This window comes from Rhopalosiphum padi, chromosome 4 (genome assembly GCF_020882245.1).
Source record: "Rhopalosiphum padi isolate XX-2018 chromosome 4, ASM2088224v1, whole genome shotgun sequence".
In the NCBI taxonomy this organism is placed as follows: Eukaryota; Metazoa; Arthropoda; class Insecta; order Hemiptera; family Aphididae; genus Rhopalosiphum; species Rhopalosiphum padi.
Window position 1 is genome coordinate 37,335,604 of NC_083600.1, and position 20,703 is coordinate 37,356,306.

The 20,703-nt window shown below is 26.4% G+C and overlaps 2 protein-coding genes across 5 annotated transcripts; one reads left to right on the forward strand and one right to left on the reverse strand.

The window, feature by feature from the left end:
• Positions 1 to 7,422: 7,422 nt before the first annotated feature.
• LOC132930202 (protein Fe65 homolog) lies at positions 7,423 to 17,544 on the forward strand. 4 transcript variants are annotated; one of them, XM_060995937.1, is made up of 15 exons: positions 7,423 to 7,600; positions 10,566 to 10,709; positions 12,829 to 13,105; positions 13,202 to 13,366; positions 13,486 to 13,670; positions 13,729 to 13,841; positions 14,111 to 14,232; positions 14,313 to 14,505; positions 14,577 to 14,704; positions 14,917 to 15,083; positions 15,144 to 15,248; positions 15,311 to 15,510; positions 15,574 to 15,753; positions 15,834 to 16,031; positions 16,097 to 17,544. In XM_060995937.1, the coding sequence occupies exons 2-14, from the start codon at positions 10,598 to 10,600 to the stop codon at positions 16,008 to 16,010; spliced, it is 2,124 nt and encodes a 707-aa protein (XP_060851920.1). In that variant the 5' UTR covers positions 7,423 to 7,600; positions 10,566 to 10,597; the 3' UTR covers positions 16,011 to 16,031; positions 16,097 to 17,544. The 4 variants fall into 4 exon arrangements, with proteins under 4 accessions (XP_060851920.1, XP_060851921.1, XP_060851919.1 ...); XM_060995938.1 differs by lacking the exon at positions 7,423 to 7,600 and adding an exon at positions 7,626 to 7,863; XM_060995936.1 differs by lacking the exon at positions 7,423 to 7,600 and adding an exon at positions 8,490 to 8,627.
• Positions 16,930 to 19,683, reverse strand: LOC132930207 (COP9 signalosome complex subunit 6). Its single transcript, XM_060995943.1, has 3 exons — positions 19,195 to 19,683; positions 18,679 to 19,118; positions 16,930 to 17,313 (listed from the first exon to the last, which is right to left on the reverse strand). The coding sequence occupies exons 1-3, from the start codon at positions 19,501 to 19,503 to the stop codon at positions 17,103 to 17,105; spliced, it is 960 nt and encodes a 319-aa protein (XP_060851926.1). The 5' UTR covers positions 19,504 to 19,683; the 3' UTR covers positions 16,930 to 17,102.
• Between the last annotated feature and the right edge of the window lie 1,020 nt (positions 19,684 to 20,703).

A 20,703-nucleotide genomic window follows, 5' to 3' on the forward strand; every position in this document is an offset into this window, starting at 1 on the left:
TATTCCATGTTCTCATTATACCCGTACATCTATGAATTTATAACTGTAGTTAAGTACCCAACACTCCAACTAACATAATCGCGTAATATATTATCGCTTGTGTAAACTCGAAGGTATTTGAAAATTAGAAAAATTGTTGTAAAACTTAGATTAATAATTGTATTTAGCAATATGATATTTATTACTTGATTATTGCTTTAACAACCTAACATTTGCATATTTATTTTATAGAATTATACAAGTGTTTATTAGCATATATAAATTTATAATAACCTATATTGTTTAATTTTGTACTTTGGTAGATTGATATATGGTTAAAATTAATACTTACCTACTGTGATTGTTGAATACTGGGTGCCCGGGCCATTATTTAAATAGGTATATTTACAATTTACCTAGGTACAATTTATGTATGTTAAGTATATATATATATTCTTAAAAATAATGGCGTTACTATAATATATAAATGTCAAATAATAACAACAAATATAGACAGTTTACTCTGTTAGACTATTTAAAGTTTGTATTTTATTATTAGTCATTTACAAAAAAAGAATATTCATATAATTTATATATTATAATATTAACACACTCATTTAAAAATCGCATAATATTATTAACTTTTACAGTAGGTACCTATCCAAGTATTCGACACGTTTATTGACTTTTTAGTTTTTATCCAAGACACGCACGTTTTTTCATCGCTAGACAAAAATCTGGAGTGCTTATTATTAAATAATATGACCCGATTATAAGAAATTAAATCTATAGTAGCTACTCAGTTAGTATTTGGCTGACCAAATTATTAGGGGAATACTGTTCCCCCAACTCTCGAGCCACTATAATAATCACTCCTATTTGTGCCTATGCTATAATATGATGATGTATTCATATTTTAAACTAACGTTGAATGTGACTGCAATATGATATACGCATGAATAAAATATACTTAATATTACCTAGTACATACCTACCAAATATATAAATACTTTATGGATTGTGTATAAATCATATATATATACATAAATATTATTATTTGTTATTGTAGCTGGTACTTTTATGTAAACACACTAACAATAATAAGTATGTTTAAAATACTTTGTCTAACGAACACACGCACAACTTCACAAGGAAGTACATATAATATATAAATTATAAGACATAACATTTTGTTTTTAAAATTTTTTAATTTATCGATGTTATTGAGAAGCAGCTATTTATGTATAGGTATTTTTGTTTTAATAAAGACCCTTGTGGTCTTTTAACAAACGAACAAAATATGGTTCTGTAGCTCTATTTAAACTTTAAGTTCCGAAGTCTACTTTTTTTCCCTTACAAACAGTATCGAAAATATTTAAAATAATATAAATTATATTTAAAATAATATCTTTTCCAAGTATCAATAGATATCTTTCAACAATAGAAAATCATTTTTGCCTCTGCTTTAGCTCTCCAATAAAGTAATTAAAAAAACTTAATTCGATTTTCTACAGCGGCAACACTAAATAAACTAATTAATTTGAATTAGATTAGTTAAATGAACAATACAGTGACTATAATAATGATAATAGTAGTTACTATTAAAGACGGAATTAATCTATTTAACAACTTATAGAACATAATATATATATTCATACAGGCATAGCCCCAACGGCTAAACGCTCTTTGATTATTCAGTCATGAACATGTTAATTTAATCAAAATTCTAAACATATAATTAACTATAATTTATAAAAATGAAGTGAAACAAATGATTTGCAAATATTAAAAATATATCTGCATATTTATAATTTTGTAGGTATAAAAAAAACTATGTATACCTATTTATAAATACATTAGTAAAAAAAATAAAATAATGAAATATTGATTTTAAAAATAGACTACCTACAATGAATTATAAAATATAGAATACATTTTTGTTTTGTCTTTATAAGTACCTAACTATAACGTAATATTTATACCTTTTTATTGTTTTGCATAATACGCGCATAAGGATGAAACATCCTTATTGAAATAGAAACGTGATAATGTATAATTTGTAGGTATTAGCTAGGTAAACGTTCATATATTGAATTCTACTCATTATTAAAACCATAAATTACTTTTGAGTATACCTAATTATTAAATGTATATATTTGAGTATGTGTAAATTTGTATGAATAAGTTATGTTATATATGTACCTATATGTATTTAAAACCAGCATAATGCCGTATAATAAACGTTTAAAATTTACACTCTAGAAACGCAATGATTGTAAATGTCTCAAATATATATAAGAAAAATGTATAATTTAGTATCCTATTCTACCTAACCGATTCAAGATGACTGGGTATGAAGATTCTCTTTTTATATTTTTGTCGCGGTCGTTTTAAGTTTCTTTTCGATGTTCGTGAAATTGATTGCCTATGTTTATTTTTATATATGTATATTTATAAAAATGTACTTATATATTCTTTAATACACTATCTTATAGTAATAACTTGATATATTGCAAATGGACTACGCAGACATCCTGTCTGGCGTGACTGCATGATTGCTCCTTTTTATTGGCTAGATTAACATTAAGTTTCAGATCACTTATTGAATCATCTACACGTGTTTCCTAATCTTTTTTTCTTCCTCTGATTTTAATAATGCAACTTTCCTGCATTTCAACACTCCCTATAAAATAAAATTGTTATTTCTACATAATTTTGTTATGATTCTTATTTATTTATTTTTTGTAATTCTAAAATACAAAGTTAATTTTTATGAACATTTATAACAATATCAATATTAATGTATTTTAAATTCTCAGTGGAACGAAAAAATTGGTTTTAAAATTGTATGTATGTTTATTATGTTATTAATCATAAATGTTGATAATTGAGTACAACGGTACATGGTTTATTACAAATTATATTTTTTTTTATAAAATAAATTAAAAATATAAAAAATTCGTTTTCACTACTTCATTATAAGCGTTATTGTAGTTCAACTAATCAACTTTTTACAATAGTTTGATCATTTTAACGAAAAACTAAACGATTTTCGTCAAACGTATTTAGTTATTTTGTTGTAATTTGAAAAATATCATTTCTATAAAGACTTTAAACTCTCTACTATTGCTATAAATTATAATTTTCCTTCACAAAATATTTAAGCTAATTTTAAGTTATTTATATCACTAATCTATTCATATACCTACCAGCCATTATTGTAACGGCGTATTATTGCCATTACAAATAAATAACATATTAAATATGCCATGTTTCTGTTAAAAATTAGTTCACTCTATCGAATTAAGAAGATACAATAATAATCAAATAAAATAAACTATATCCTTGGAACTAGATACTGATCCACTCATCTCCTTTGATCAATGATTGATCATTGAATTCAAATTTTACATATCCATTAAAATGACCTATAAAGCCTTTGATGATTTCATTAACAAGGTATATATTAAAGTATTAAACATACACGTATACCACCTGTGCAACAGAAACGAGTTTCCCAGTTATTTTTGTTGTACATTGTTAATAATAATACAAATAAAATAGAAGCAGATTCAAAAATATATACTTTATATAGCAGTGTATTGTTTATTAATTTATTATTTTAAAATTTATATAATATATAATACACATTTACGCTTTTAAAACTTAATGTAAAAAATATATATAATGATATTTTTTATGGCACTAATAATTACATTAAAATTCGATTATAGAAGTGAATTGCGTATTGTTTAAAATGTGCAATTATAAAATGTTTCACGAAATGTGATACTATTACATATATAATATTATTATTATACTTAATGATATTATTGACATTTGTATACCTACAATTTATTATTATATTATGTGTTAAAAATAAAATTTTTAATATCGTTCTTTGATAAAAAATAAAATAATCGGAGAGATAGTAATAAATTAGTACAAGTTTACGAAATAGGTAGGATTGGAATAATGTGCTTTCGAGTGCACGGACAGCATTTTCACATACTGATAATATTTACACTTTACAGTCTATATTCACCTATTTCAATACGCTTGGAAGACTATCAATTTAAATAAATACTTCATACTCGCATGCTCGCATAGTTGCTCATAATATAATCGCCCACATATTTGTACAAATAAATTTGTACATTCTTTAATTATAACATACCTAAACACGCAATCATCTTTATCCGATTAGGTAATAAATAAATAAGTTTGTCAATTGTTGGTTATTATTAAAAAAAAATCATTTTCCTAAAGAATTACGCAAAAACCGTGTATACGCATTTCGCATCATTGTACGAGTACAAATAAATTACCCCATAAGAAATAAAGTTTATTTCAATACCTATAAATTCTACGAAAATTCAATATCTAAAATATGTGTTAAACGATATATAATATATACCTATCGTATATACTTAATAGTCATACAAATTGTATGATACAGTACAATGTTATGTATTAATATATATATACTATATTATATCTCTATCTCTATAAAGTATGAATATCTAACAGTACAATCGTACAAAGTAATTTTAATAAATAATAATGAAGTATGAACTGTAAAATCAATTCATTCATGATTCATTGCTCCGCTCAGAATCTAAAATTAATACATTTATTGCATTTATTTACAGATATATTTATGTAATATTGACTATGAAAATATTCTGTTTTTAGAAGTTGTCAGGGAGAGTGAGTACTATTGTAGGTTATGTAAAGTTGATTTGAATTTGGTTTTGTGACTATAACGCGTTTCTCCTAATTATGTATACTTACTTCGATATTACGAATAAAAAACCATCATAAATACAATTTTTATTCAATACAATATTTATTGAATCATATAATTCATATAAATTTGTAATAAAAATAATTTTAAATATACCTAGTCCAAATTTCGAGTGGGATCCCCTTTACTCTCATAAAATTACGACATTTCGTCATTTCGAGTCAATTATACCTATTGAAAACTAAAACAACTACATAGTATTTTCCATAACATTTTTTATGTATCTTACATTATAGATACATCTATCGGTTATCATTATATCAACAAATTACCTATACATGTATAAACATTATACAATCAACTATAACTTATAAGCGACGATAATAATTGATTAGTTTATTTATAATACCATCCAAATGAGTACACGTTATATGTTATGCAATGCCAGTAACATATTTACTGGGCTTGACAGGGGTGATATATCATGTTTCAGAGCCCTTTTTATATATTATTAATTAATTGATGCAATATTATCCAGTCTATTGTTATTCATATATAGTAATTAACAGAAAAAAAACAATTCAAATTGTATTTAATATTTATTAATATAATTATTTTTAAAACTTAAGTAAGTAACGATAATATTTGTATAGAAATATTTTAAATTGTTTTTTGGATACCATACTTTTAAAAAATCTTATGTACCCCACTATGCACTTCAATTTCTTTATTCTAGAATCTAGCTCTAGCATAACAAGCCAGTTATATTTACATATAATTTGTATATATTTTGTAAAATTCTACCTCTGTATATATTTCCTAAATATACGTTATTTAACTGTTATCGTTTGTAATTAATGCTTTTAGAATAATTTAATGTTTATCTTTAAAGTTAAAGAATCAACATATATTCTATGTATGTAGATTATATATATTTAAGTACACTTTATTAAAAATGTAAAATAAATAATAATATTGTAGTAATAAGTCGTGTCCTAGAGATCACTGCTGAACTTCGCCAATGTAAATATTTGCATGCACTCTCAGAAAGTTGCCACTCAAAGCTATTTATATACAATTAGTGAAACCTACCCTTACGAACACCTCGAAATAGCCGAAACCAATAAATAGCTGACAACATTTCAACGACTGAGAGTATCTTATAACTGCAGTATTTAGCGGTTTCACTGTATAATTATAATTATTTATTTTAATAAAATGTATAATTGCATAGTATATATTATTGACTTTGCCATTTCACGTCCTGTAAATTGCTCTATATAGCGACGACACTAACATAGTAACATAACTTCTGATCATATAATTAAAAATATAGGATGTCGCTTAAAAAATCAATAAGAATTGAGGTAATTGAGGTATTATCAGCATTCAGCACACATGCAAGGTGAAAAATATAAAGACGATATTATAAAATGTTAAAATTCCACATGTTTTACATTTTGAAAAAAAAAATGTTGAAAATAATTTCCGTTATAATACATGCAATATAATATGAGTATATTATAATATTATTATGTATACCAAGGGACGAGGACAGTGGCGCAAATATGCCAAATTGCCAACATAATCAATGCTACAAATTATATTAAATACTAAATAGTGCATACTAATTATTGTATTCGATATTTATAAGTAATTAAATCCTAGTGCTAAATGGGACACTAATTTAATTTATTTAAATTAGTGTTTTCTTCCAGTAATGTGAATTAAATTTAAAAAGTTGAAGTATTTATTTACTAAATACGCCTATGTAAATAAACTTTTAATATTTTCAAATTATAATATATTGGCCACTCAATTATATTTTGTATGATTTTTTAAAATAACTAAAATATATGCAGCATCATAATAAATAACTATTTTCATCATTTTATAATAAAAATATTTGATAACTAATATTTGATCAATACTGTTGGAAAATTATTTTCAAAATATTATTAATAATATATTTGATTAATATTGTCTGTGAAATATTCCCAAAATAATATCATCAATATATTTGCTAAATATTGTTGTAAAATATGTCCATAATATTTAATTGTTGGACAAATGATGATCTAAAAATATTGTGATAATATTTTAAAACTTTTTGACAACCATAAATGAATATTTTGTAAACATTTAAATAATTTATGAAATATTTTAATAATATTTCAAAAATATGATATTGCTATGTGGGTGTTTTTCATTGGAAATTACGAAAATATTTAGTAGTTAGTTTAAAAAGAAAAATTTAAAAAAAAAATTTAAATTAAGAAGCATTTTTCAATTAATTTACTCAAATACGTTTTAACTTCTCTTTTTTTTTAATTCTCCAGCTTAAATACAATATCATGACGTGGATATTCTTCAAACCGACAACGAAATGTTCAATGATATTTCATATGATATTGTACATTTAATACAAACAGGTATATTTTATCCTGTTCGCAAATCAATTGCAATCGGATTCACACTATTGTTTCTTACAAGTGATTTCGTTGTTTCAGATGAATAAAGGTGGTGTAGACTACACTCCACCTATATAAACTGCAGTAGGCACATTATGTTGTATATACACAATAAGTTGACAGACACACGAGGTCATCCAGGGTACCGTTATCATGTGCAGCGTCGCAGTGGCCGGGTCGTTATTTCCTTATCAGGAGACCGAGTGCGCGCGGTCTTTTATTCCAATGGTCTCGTCATTCGCCGATTCGATTCTGGATTAAATGTTGTGAGTTCCACGCGGTTAATTTTTCTGCTGTGCAACTTTTTTCTTTTCTTTTTTTTTGTGTTTAGTGCGATACGAATACTGCCTTTAGCTCCAATGTGTCAAAAGTCATTTTCCCTTGAAAATTATTTTCCAAAGCCGTAAGTTCCATGCATATTATTATGTATACAGCATACATAGGTGTCTTGTACTTGGGTAATAACTATACTTTTGGATAATTCTCATTGGCTATTATAACAGTGAAGCGATATTTATTACATATATATATAAAAGACAGTATTGCGTTGACGTTTTAGTAAATAAAACAATAATGATAATTTAATCTATATAAACACTGCACGCGAAACGTAATAATTATAATATTATCATAATACGGAAGTAAATATTATACTAACCTACTGGCGTAAGTATGATTGTTTGTTTAATCGCTAAAAGCTTTTTTCGATCTTAACGCGCTTTTTGAAATACTCGACCTTTGGCAGCAGATAAAATAGTACGAAATGTTTATAAATCAGTTAAACTAGGTGTGGTTGTAGTTAAGTGTATATAATATATGCACGTTGTGAAAGTTATTCAAAATTATATATGATTATTAAAAAATGGATCAATACGGTGATAAGTTTATAATACGTGTAGAGTGAAATAGTATTTTAGATATTTTACAGACTACGCGCGTTATGAACGCGTACGTTTTTAGTCGAGAGGAACTGGAACGGGGTTAGACCCGTGCGCTAAAATCGTTTTTCGTAATGCTAGTAGTGCTATTTTTGCCCCAATTCTATACCCACAATATATAATTCTACGATATTATTCAAAAATGTTTCGATTGTCTATCCAAATCTTTTTTTTTCTAGACATTTAAATACATCGAAACCTAGTTCAATTCCGTTTTAAAATTAATTTCTCGTTGAGCGTCTATGTATGTGTGTGTGTGTGTGTGTGTGTGTGTGCAAGCGCAGGAAAAATAATCGATACCCTCTAGTGTCGGCCATGTTTGTATTGTTGCGTCCTGCGCCTGACTAACCTTTAATGACCAACAGCTGGGTTCTCGTTTCTTACTTTGTTTGTCATTTCGGCGCTGCAGTGACAGTCGAACGCTAGTTTTGTAACTTCTATTTCAAGGCTATAAATCATCCGAAATCCGTATCCTGTCGAAAGATATATTTTGTGAGTATATTATGTAAATAATAACTTTCGTGGCCATGTAATACACGTATGAATATAATATAATATTTATATCCTTTACTTATATTGGTTTTAAGCTCTTCACCAAAGTGTTACATTTTATCATCGTAATTTATTTTTGTCATTTTTATTTGTTTTAAATATACTAGTGCCGAGTTGTATAACATAATTATTTATTTTATGGTTTCACTAACATTTAATGGACCAATAAATCATATTTAAAGGACCATACATTAGCTGTTAGTGATTGTTTATGCAACTCGATGTAGTACCTGAAACTTAATATTTCAATAATCTTCAACCTTGTGTATTTTGTATAAAATCATATTCTAAATAATAATATAATTATCAATATTAAATCGATCATAATTATATATCTAATAATATCTATAATTGATGGAATAAACGATACTAAAGTATTTTTAATATTAGAAAATCGATTTAATATTAAAATCACATTAACTCGTAAAGTACTATAAGTTGTCTATATGACTGTCTAACGTAATAATAATCTTGTTTTATAATAATTCGGTAATAAATATATATACCTATTAAACTAAATATCATTGAATATATATATATATATTTATAAAATAATAAATTTTGAACAAATAATTAAAATAATAAAGATTTCTGTTACCGATAGACACGATAGGTTATTGCATAGTTTCATTTTTTAACACAAATTAAAATGCAATACAATTAAAAACAATGGCAAAAATTATCATTAATATTATCCTGAACGTAACTATGTATGAAACTATTGTGATTATGTACTTAATATGTATTAAGTATATTCAAAGTACAAAATATGTACGTTTCGATGCCTTAGATGCGTATGTAGCTGTAGCTCTTTAATATTATCAAGTTGTCGATGCATAATAATGAACAAAAATTTCCACAATAATCATTATTAACTATAATAATAGTATTATCCATATTTGATGTTTCCAGTATTTCTACAAAATACAAATAACCTATTAATTTTAGTTTACTGATTTGAATAATGCACTTGGCTCCAACAAGTCTATATGTCTTTTTTAATTTCGGACCGCCACGCAATACTAGTGTAATAAAGTGCAGCCTTTGTGGCGCCAAAAATGGTCGCTCAGACCCAATCAATATTGCCGGTAGGATGGAGGAAATGAATACGTCCCGTCGGCCGTCTTAACATTTCACACATTTCACGCCCTCGCCCTGTAAACTCGTTTCTAGGCTGCAACCGTCATTGTACTGGTGCATTGTGATTTCATGATTTTTTTTCATAATTAGATTTATAAAAGGTTGGTTTTTGAACTGTATGGTTGTGTTTAACTGAATTGTATTTGTATAATACATAGGTACCAACAGTACGGTTTAAAATAAATTGGGGTTTCGAATAAAAAAAAAAAATATAAAAATTATTTATGTTATAGTAGGTATAGTTGAAACTTAAAGTTAATATAGTTATTTTACCCATCAAATATTCAATAAACGTTTATAACTTTTACAAAAGTTGGTTGAAATATAATGTAATATAAATTATTGTGAAAAGTTTATCGTATATTATAATATATTCATCTAACGTTCAAATGTGTCCTGAAAAGGATGAAAAAAATCGTCATATATATTGCATCGAACATTAAGTAAATCCATTTTAATTTGAATAGTTACATTGTGAATTAGTTATAAATACAAACGAAAAAAACATTACTATAGTTAATTATATTTATTAAAAACATGCTATATTGATCAAACACGAATTAAAATATCGTTTACTAACTCATTTCAATAGAAAATTTGACATAATATGTAACAACTACAACTATATTTCCGCACGAAGTGTTTAAAATAAAACTATTTTTGAATGCTATATAGTATTAGTTAATTTAATATTCATATATTATGTTAATTACGTATTTACTAATTTGTGTTATTCAGGGTACGTAATTTGAGGTCAGAACACGTATGGTATGTTGTGTGGTGAAATAATTAGATCCCCGAATCGAAGTCCATACGCTACGTTGTTGTCGTCTCTATATCCGATGATGACTGCTGCAGTTGTTGAAGACGACAATTTGCTTGGTAATTATTTTATAACTTATTATTTTATACCTTCAATGTATTATTTGGTATTCATTTTTTCAATGAATTGGTAGTGGGATATGAAATGAATTTAAATTTAAAAGAGATCATTATTCATTTTTAATGATACATATTATTAATTATTCAAAAAAATAATTGTTGACATTTTCCTTTCTATTTAATTATTGTAATTTATATTGTTACAATATACATAAGTGATAAGTAGTAGTAAATGACTAAGTAAATAAGACTATATTTTTGGAGATATAGGTTATTTTAATGAAATCTGAGAAATACCATAATTATGGTATAAACATAATGTGTATAATCAATTTTTTTGAGGAAAGGATGCTAAAAAAACTTTTGGTTTAACCATAGATGGAAACCATTCACCCCTTTTCGTCAGTTTTAAAAAAACTGACAGCGTAATGTACATCATTATATACCTATATTAAATTACCAAAATAGTAAAAAAAAATACATTATATAAAACATTTTTGCACATCGATCGAATTTCAAAATTTTTAAGTTACCTACTCCTTTTAACACTGATGAAAACATCAGTTTTACACACGGTTACTTCTCCAATAGTACAACGCGCATGTTTCTCGAAATTAAAAATTAATCGTATTCATGTAAGCGCAGTTGGATACAAATAATAGATATTCGTTATATTCATTAAATAAAAAAAATATTCAGTAAGAATTTTTTATCACAGTGTATAATAAATTTCGTACTCATATTTAATATCAGCACTTTTTTTGAGAAACTGTATATTATTCATCCGGGAGTAGGTACCCCATATATATATATATCGATTTTTATATTCGAACGTTATGAGTCATCTCTACTATATAGCGGCGAGCCAGCTATAGTTTGTTATGCGCATGATTACTACAACACATGACTACAGTAGTTGTACTACACATAATATGTTTTCTTTATTTAGTTTACCATAACAAAGTAATTTATTATGTTTTTATTAATGGACAATGTTCAAGTAATTATGGGTGCGTATTTTTTTTTTTTTTAAAGATTTAATAAATTTTATTTTATTTATAAAATCGATATAAACTCAAAAATTAATTATGGCTTGTTTTTATTTTAAAATAATCTTTTTATATTTTTAAAACTAATGTTTTGTTTATTATTGATTTTTTAGTCTTAAATAATAGTTATTTTTTTTATAATCATCACAATTCAACGATTGAAAATAACTTCGAATAATAAACCTATAAGCTACAATAATTAATGCATTTTTGTTGAATTTTTTAAGGAGATCAATTAATTAGCTAGTAGCTATTACAAGGAATAACAAAATATTATTTTAAATATAGATAGTTGTTTTATTTAATTAACTTGTCAAATTATTCATAAGTAGGTGGGTAATTGTTGAATTATACAATTTTCTCAAATGTATTTATATTTTCAAACAATTGTTTACTTTTTAGTATTATTCAATATTTGATATTTAGTATTTATTAATAAATATAATTGTATGTGTACCTATTTAGCACCTAAACATGTGTAATGTGTAAATATGTACTTATATTTGAATTATTTACGGTTAAAAGGACGCTACACCTACGTGTCTTGTCTCTATTACAAACATAACAAGGCAAATCTACGTACAGGATTCTTACTACTGTTTATTTATAGTTAATATTAGAGAAAATTTACATATTATCAAATTTATTTATAAGAACGAATTTAAATTTAAAATTATGACCAAGCAAAGAATCGTTTAATTGAGTTACATGCATTTTAAAAATAAAGTATTTAAGTAATTATAATATAACTAATTTAAAAAAAAAAATTTCAAAATAACATATATTATATTATAATTTGTCAAAAAATAATAGTCTAGAGCTGTGCAAATTTGAATATTATAATATATCTTAATTTGTAATATTATACTATATTATACCTAATAATTATTAAGCTAGAAATGTATTATAAAAATGAATATGTACCTATTGTGAATTATGACTATTGACTATATGTTTCAATTATAACTTAAAAATACCATTATGATATATTTTATAGTTAAATCCGTAGTAAAAAAAAAAAAAATAATAATTATTACTATACATTTTTACAAAAATGTTTTTTTTTTTAGAAAACGGTCGTTTGAGTTATGAGAATCCAAACTATCATCTTGCTGGCACAGGCCACTTAGCCCTGGATGATGCATTGAACTCAAACCTAACATCAGCTACTGACTCTCCAGCTGGATTCAATTTAAATGATGATTGTATATTATATTCAGAGCTTTTATGTCGTGAATTTGATACAGTATGTAATATTAACACAGACAACATTAATAGAAAACGGTACAAATCATTAGATTTGGGATCAATGGGCGTGGACGTGTTGGGACAGACGGGAAAAAATTGGTAATACATTTAATAGATTCGATATACTAAATTAATAAAATAATAACATTAAAATTTAAGTTTAAACCTACAGAAAACCATATGATTATTTTATAGGAATACAAATTTAAATCGTAACGTAACAAGAGATATGAATATTACAAATCAACATGATTTAACAAATGTTAGCAACCAAAACCACCAAAGCAACCAAATGCAAGTGTCATACGTAAAACCAGATTTAATCGAAGAATCGGAGCAAACAAAATGTAAAAGCGGGAAGTAAGTTTATTTGATCAATTAATTATAGACGTTTAATATATTATGATTATTATGTACAATGTACATGCTATATATATTTTTATTAATGTTCAAATAAACCATGTATACCTATATTATAGTATAAACGAGAAACGCACGCCACCCAATACTCTATCTTTAAATAAACAAAAGGATACATCTAATATTAACTTGGATATACAACATATACAAGGTGATTTGAATAATGATTTGTATGCAGTACCGATGAAAAATAATTCACACGAATGCACCGATGAATTGCCAACCGGATGGGAAAAACACGAAGGTACATACAATTATTAAGTTACTGTTTTAATGTGCTATAATAATTAATTTAATTTTAGATAACGATGGTCCTTATTATTGGCATATCAAAAGCGGGACAATTCAAAGGGAACCTCCTGAATACAGTGGTAAAAATGAACCAAAAACACCATTGGTCAAAGATGCAGAATCGGTAAGGACAAAATAAATAAAAAATATTAAATGTTTATTAATAGGTAAATTATAATATTATAATTTAATCAATTATGTCTATTAAATCGCAATGAATAAAATAGTAATTAATTATTTTAATTATAACTTGTTAACATGTCGACCTACAATATATTATAATCTTCGTATAAAAATTGTATTAACTCAACTTTTAAAAATATTACAATTTGAAAATATTTATTAGAACTATAGGTATATATAATATAATGTAGGTATCTATATTTGTTTAAGGTATTGAATAGTTTTCAAAATAACACCGGGGGCTTAGTAAGTTCAGTGACTAGAAGTACGACGAGCTCAGCTCTTGAAAATCTTTGTTACCAAAAGAATAGAAAAGAAGACATGGCTTATAAGTAAAATATTAAATAAAATAGTATAGCCTTTAAAACATACCTACCAACGTTGATCTCACCAAAATTGTACTGTGCTTTAGACGAAGAAGTTATCCAGCTCGAATCGAAAACGAAAACAAAGGTATACGATTTGCTGTACGTTCTTTAGGATGGGTAGAAATTTGCGAAGATGATTTAACCCCAGAAAGAAGTAGCAAAGCTGTGAACAAGTGTATTGTTGATCTATCACTTGGGCGTAACGACTTTATTGATAACGTCGGACGATGGGGGGACGTAAGTACCTATACCAATACTCAACTAGTCAAATATTATATAAATATAATTCTGTTTGAATGAATTATCAGGGAAAAGACCTCTTTATGGATTTGGATGAAGGAGCGTTGAAATTAATAGATCCAGAGAATCTCACAATGTTGAATACTCAACCCATACACACAATACGAGTATGGGGAGTTGGACGAGACAATGGCAGGTATGTTAGCCATTGATATCATATTTATATTGTTGTCTATATTAATAATGTATTGTTTTTATAATCCATTGTTGTTGTTTTTTCAATGCTTTACCTACAGGGAAAGGTAATATTGTAATATTAATGTATATTATTTAATAATAATAATAATAAAATATAAGTAATATTGTTAATGGCATTAGATAAATCGAACTGACAAAATTAATTTTCAGAGATTTTGCATACGTAGCTCGTGACAGAATAACACGCCGACACATGTGCCATGTGTTCAGATGTGACATGCCTGCCCGTACAATTGCTAACACTCTTAGGGACATTTGTAAAAAAATCATGATCGAGCGCAGTCTTCAGCAAAACATTTCTAGATCCACAGACATAAGTACGTATTATATCATGTTATTTCATTTTTAAACGGCTACTAAATAATACTGTTACATAGATACTGCAACGAAAATGAATCAGCCAGTTAGACCGACGAACCTTCCATTGGAATATCGCAAACGTAGAAGTTACCGAGGCAGTTACTCTGCAACCACTAACTTGAGTATACATGATACGTCTTCTTAAATTATTAAGTTATGTAATTGTGCAATATAATTTTTAAAGATCAATCATTCCCTACGCCGATGGAAGAACCGCGAAAAGTCATTCGAGCTACTTACTTAGGTTCAATTGAAGTGAGCAAAGCATCCGGAATGGATGTACTAAATGACGCGATCGTCGCTTTGGAAAATTCTCCAACATCGGTACCCCAAACAGTTACAGTAGCTGTAGCACCTTCAATGATTACCATACAACAAGATACTGTAATGCGAAAAATGTTAAAAAATACGCGGAACACGATATCTATAATATTTGTTAATTTTCAGGATGAAGGCGATCAAATGGTTGAATGTCGAGTGAGGTACTTATCATTTTTGGGAATAGGTCAAAATATAAAACAATGCGCTTTTATAATGCATACTACCCAAGATCTGTTCATTGCACATGTGTTTGAGTGTGATCCATCCGCTGGAACACTTTGTAAGACTATCGAAGCTGCGTGTAAAGTATGTCAAATGGAAATCATACAAATTATGAGTTATGATTAATCGTTGGTAACATTTTATTTTTATTCTTACTTTTTCAGTTACGTTACCAAAAATGTTTAGATGCACATCCTCAAGGTTTGAATCCAAATGCATCTTTAAGTCACAATATTAGTAGTCCTAATATAAATGGCATATCAAGAAAAGGTATCAGTTCTACATTAAAATCATTGGTGGGCACTATCACGGGTCGTAAAATGAAATTAACTCAATCCTGAGAAGAAGTCTTCACGCTACAGGTACAAATGACAAAAATAACTATATCTTAAAAAACTTATTTAAACAACTTGTTTATAATTTTTAGGAAGAATTAATAAATCCTGGAGTGCGTGAAGTAATACCACATCGACATTTGCAGTCTCCACATACTATAAAATATTATGCTCTATCGACCAGTTTACAGTCGTTGTTGTCACCAACCATTGACAACCGTACCATAAATAACCCTTACTAATTATTTATTAAGCCACTAAATCGTGATTAATTATCACTTAGGGAAATGAAGCATATGATGTAACTTTAGTTTACTTATTTTGAGATACCACTTATCTAAATAGGTATAGAGTACTATAGAAGACGGTCCTTGAATTCATTTTAATTGTGGACTTGATCTTTCTTGTCCTTCAAAAGCTATGTATTATTAAATAATCATGTATACTTATAAATAAATATATATATAGAGAAATTAGGCCTTCAAATGTTGCTAAAATTTATAATAATATGAAAAAATCTCATTTAAATTAAGCCAAAGCTGGTTTTTTATCATTAGAAAATAAAAATGACAATAACCTGAAGTTTTACAAGCGTTTTACAAGCATATAGACAAATATTTAAAAAGCACCTTTTTTATTTTTCTTAAATGCTCCACATATCAAGCTTTATTTAATATATATTATTTTTTTTTTGACTGATTTTTTTTCAAACATAATTATTTAAAACCTATTTATAATTAAAACAAAATTAAATTCCTACGATTGAGTGATCTCAAAAATTTTGGTACATGGGTTTGTAAATTAAATATAGCTTGTTAAAAATTATTCTTACTTAGGGAATATGCACAACTATATTGATGTTGTGAATTTTAGAGCTAAGCTTTATAAGTGTTAAAATAAAAATATAAATAAAAATATTAACAAGTTCACTTAAATTGTACATTTATTCAATATTATGACAGTCTTAGTTTTAATTTTTATTTTCCAATATTGGTTTACATTACCTAAACCGATTTACAAAAGTTAAAAGATATTAATAAATGAGTATTATTATATATATTGATTCATAAAGTTTTAACATTTTAAATGGAAAAAAAATTATAAAAACAAAGCCTTAACTTTTCTACCAACCACTTGGCGGTCATAGAGTGCATTGAACTTGTTACAGTAATCATTTACTTCATTAGTACATTTTGTCAATACTCCCAAGTAAGCAATCAGTGCTACATCATTACAATGTGTATACAAATCCCTGTAAAACTCTCCAGATTCCATAACTGGCAGTCGATGACACAAAGAAACGAATTCCCTAGAAAATAGAAAATGTTTAAATATAATATATTTTTTAAACAAATAATTTATAACTTAATTTACTTAATTGTTATTGGATTCATAATTGGTATTTTTTTTTTATTATTATTATTATGCTAATATTACTAATTATTATTAGTTTTATAATAAACACTAAATAAAATAAGATTTTGTTTATTATACTTAATATTTTATAGAACTATTAAAACAGCCATTTTTAATGAACTAATATATCTAGTACTATATTAATTGTATTTAAAGAAAAATCCATCTTGGACAAAAAAATAGTAGAATTAGTCATTCAACTTTCTATACCAGAAAAACTCTTAAATTGAAGACATTAAGTGTGGTAAGACTACATAATATTATGTAATAATAAATGCTTTATATTATTTACATCTGCATAATTTCAATTTTATTCCATTTAAACACAACAGAATGAAAAATAAATTAAGCAATGGAGGAAAATTAGATGCAATTTAAAAGTGAAATCGAATTACTATTTAAAGCTATTTATGAAATTTTATATCCCAATGATATGCTAGGAAAATTTAAGATGAACAAAACAATGTGTTCTAGTTTTGGACAGATATTGTAATCGAAACATATGATAATATTCCTAGCCATGTGTCACTGATTATTTTAATTTTAATATATTATTATATTAGATCATTAGGAGAGAAATAGTTCTCAAATTCAAAATATATGTACAATATATATATATATTATTTAGCTCCGTTACATAAATTTAAGTGTATTAGTACATATCTATTGAACATTAAGCATTCATAAGTTACATGTACTGATTAACTGAGAACATGATTTACCCAAATTAAACTCAGACCTCGATACAAGAAAGACTGCAATTAGGTACTACAAATCAATAATCAATACAATAAATCCAACGCCGGATTAAGAGTTAAAGACGCTGGGGGAAAATATATCTAATTAATTTGTATGGAAATCAAAATTGGTTATAGTATCAATATTTTCTACTGTTGTAACAAATATTTATAGACTGACACTGACCTTTTAAAATTTATTCATAGGATTAGATTTATTATTTATTTATTTTCTAATAGATTAATTAGATTTCAAAAATAATTATTTATTTATATATTTAGTACCTACACTGAATATTTTAGATAGCTAAAAAATGATGGGTTATTGATAGTTGATAAAAAATAAACAATTATTTATATTCTGTCTAGCAAGAGAAAATATTGTGATTCAACAAAAATTAGTTCGTCTGCACATCCCCAAATTATACCCTGGCAGATATTACCCTTTTGATGGTTAGAATATAGATGTTACTAATAAATAGTTGATAAATTTACTTAGATCTTAAATTAAAATTATTCACCTCAATAACTCATTGTTTATTGATTGCTCAGTGTTCTTAACTTCTTTCAAATACTGAAGCAACATTTTAACTCTACTGTGAAGCATCTTGATGGCATTAAATTGAACAGTTAATGTTTCAGCAACCAAACTATTTTCTTGTGCATCATTGCTTGACATTCGTGCAACATGATCAACACCAATACGTTCTGCGTCTTCCGTAGATAAGGTGTATGTTAATTCAACAAATAACATTTTTGGCACTCCATTCATTATATCAATAATGGATTCGTATACTTTGACTGGCAGATCAGTATGTCCACCATGAGGATCCATTTTCAAAAATATGGGACTCTCAGCGATATTTATGATTTGCTTATGTACATCAATATCTCGAAATGTTGGTTTATCAGAAGCAGTACCAGTTATGTACCATCCAAGAAAGTCCAAGTCACAAAACACCTATTTCAATAATTATATAATTAGAAAAAATAAGGACCTGAGTGGCTGAGTGAAATAATAGTAATATTTATCTTACCTGCTTGAACTGTTCTTCTTTGGAGTTGTAGTAATCTCTATCAATAATCATTGTTTCATTATCTTCAAGTACAGTATATGACAATTCAAACGAGTTCATTATTTCAAGAGTCCGATCCTTTTGTTTACCAATCAAGGCTCCGATTGAAGGAACTGAATTTCCAACTTGAGCTGTTAAACGAGTCCAGTGTTCAGATATATTAAGAATGACTAATGGATGTAAGGATATAGATACACTGCCCGTAACATTTGTAGCTAAAACATTATTTTGAGGTTCGTCTACTTCCATTTCAACATTTGTATCTTCCATATTGGAATAAGTTATAATGTATCAATATAAAAAGATATAAAAATTTATCAAAAAACAAACAACGCAAAATTTACTTTAAAATTTAAAATGAACAAAATGGTTCTAAATCCTAAGTCCAACACTCCAAATCCAAAATGTACAATAAATAATAATGTAATAATAATAGTAATAATAATGAAATACGATTTACGAATTAAACCATGTTAATTCTTATCACTTATCAGTGCGGTGCTTTATAACCACAATATACCATGAAGGCTAGAGCTGATATCTAGCTGATATACAAACCATAATAATAAGTGTTATATTCGTATTTCGTGGTAACAAACAAATCATAGACAAAATTCACAAAAAGCTTATAAATGAGAAAAAAAATCGAGAGAAAAGAAACAGGACATTAATAAACTGTTATTATTATTACCTATTTATATTTTATAGTAATATAGGCACTATATATCAAGGCTGGGCATTAACGAGTTAAAAAGTTAAGTAACTTTTAACTAAGTTACTTAACGAGTTACTTTTATTTTCATAAATAACTTCTAACTTAACGAGTTTTTTTTTTTAAGTAACTTCTAACTTAACGAGAAAACCCAGGATAATTTTAATATATTAACTATTAAGCAATAAATTCGTTGTGTCGTCAACAATTATTATTTTTTCATAACATTTTATTCGTATTGTTTCCTGTGACCTTTCATATAATTAATTTTACACGTAAAAAAGAAAACTAACTTATTTTTAACTAAGGTAAGTTGCTGTTATTCAAATTAACTTTTAACGAGTTAATTAAATAAAAAAAGTAACTTTTAACTTTAAACTTAACTTACATTTTTCTGTATTAATTTAACTTAACGAGTTAAAATAATTAGTTACCTTGCCAGCCTTGGGCACTAATGGGCACTAAAAATTAAGTTTTGGACTTTTTACTTAATAAAAAATTTCTCTGCAACGATACATATAACCGAAAGTCGGAGAGTGTGAAATAACTAATACACAGCAATTCAATTGTACCTACCTATACCTATTACAATTAATTGATTGCAAAATATTATTTTAACATAATATATGTTTTTGGGCTGGGTAACAGATATTTCTGATTCTAACCGATTTTGGGTACCTAACGCTAAATATCATTAGGTACTTTATATTACTTTACCGTCTTTACCCATTATTACTTTACTTTACTCCTTTACTGCG

What these genes read in the sequence shown, in the direction of transcription:
- LOC132930207 (XM_060995943.1), bottom strand. Translation starts at nt 19,503, where the DNA reads ATGGAAGATACAAATGTTGAAATGGAAGTAGACGAACCTCAAAATAAT. An exon ending in AAGAAGAACAGTTCAAGCAG is followed by an intron (nt 19,119 to 19,194) that starts GTAAGATAAATA and finishes TTATTGAAATAG; the next exon opens with GTGTTTTGTGACTTGGACTT. An exon ending in ATAAACAATGAGTTATTGAG is followed by an intron (nt 17,314 to 18,678) that starts GTGAATAATTTT and finishes TCTATTTTCTAG; the next exon opens with GGAATTCGTTTCTTTGTGTC.
- LOC132930202 (XM_060995937.1), top strand. Translation starts at nt 10,598, where the DNA reads ATGTTGTGTGGTGAAATAATTAGATCCCCGAATCGAAGTCCATACGCT. An exon ending in ACAAAATGTAAAAGCGGGAA is followed by an intron (nt 13,367 to 13,485) that starts GTAAGTTTATTT and finishes CCTATATTATAG; the next exon opens with TATAAACGAGAAACGCACGC. An exon ending in CTCTGCAACCACTAACTTGA is followed by an intron (nt 15,249 to 15,310) that starts GTATACATGATA and finishes TAATTTTTAAAG; the next exon opens with ATCAATCATTCCCTACGCCG.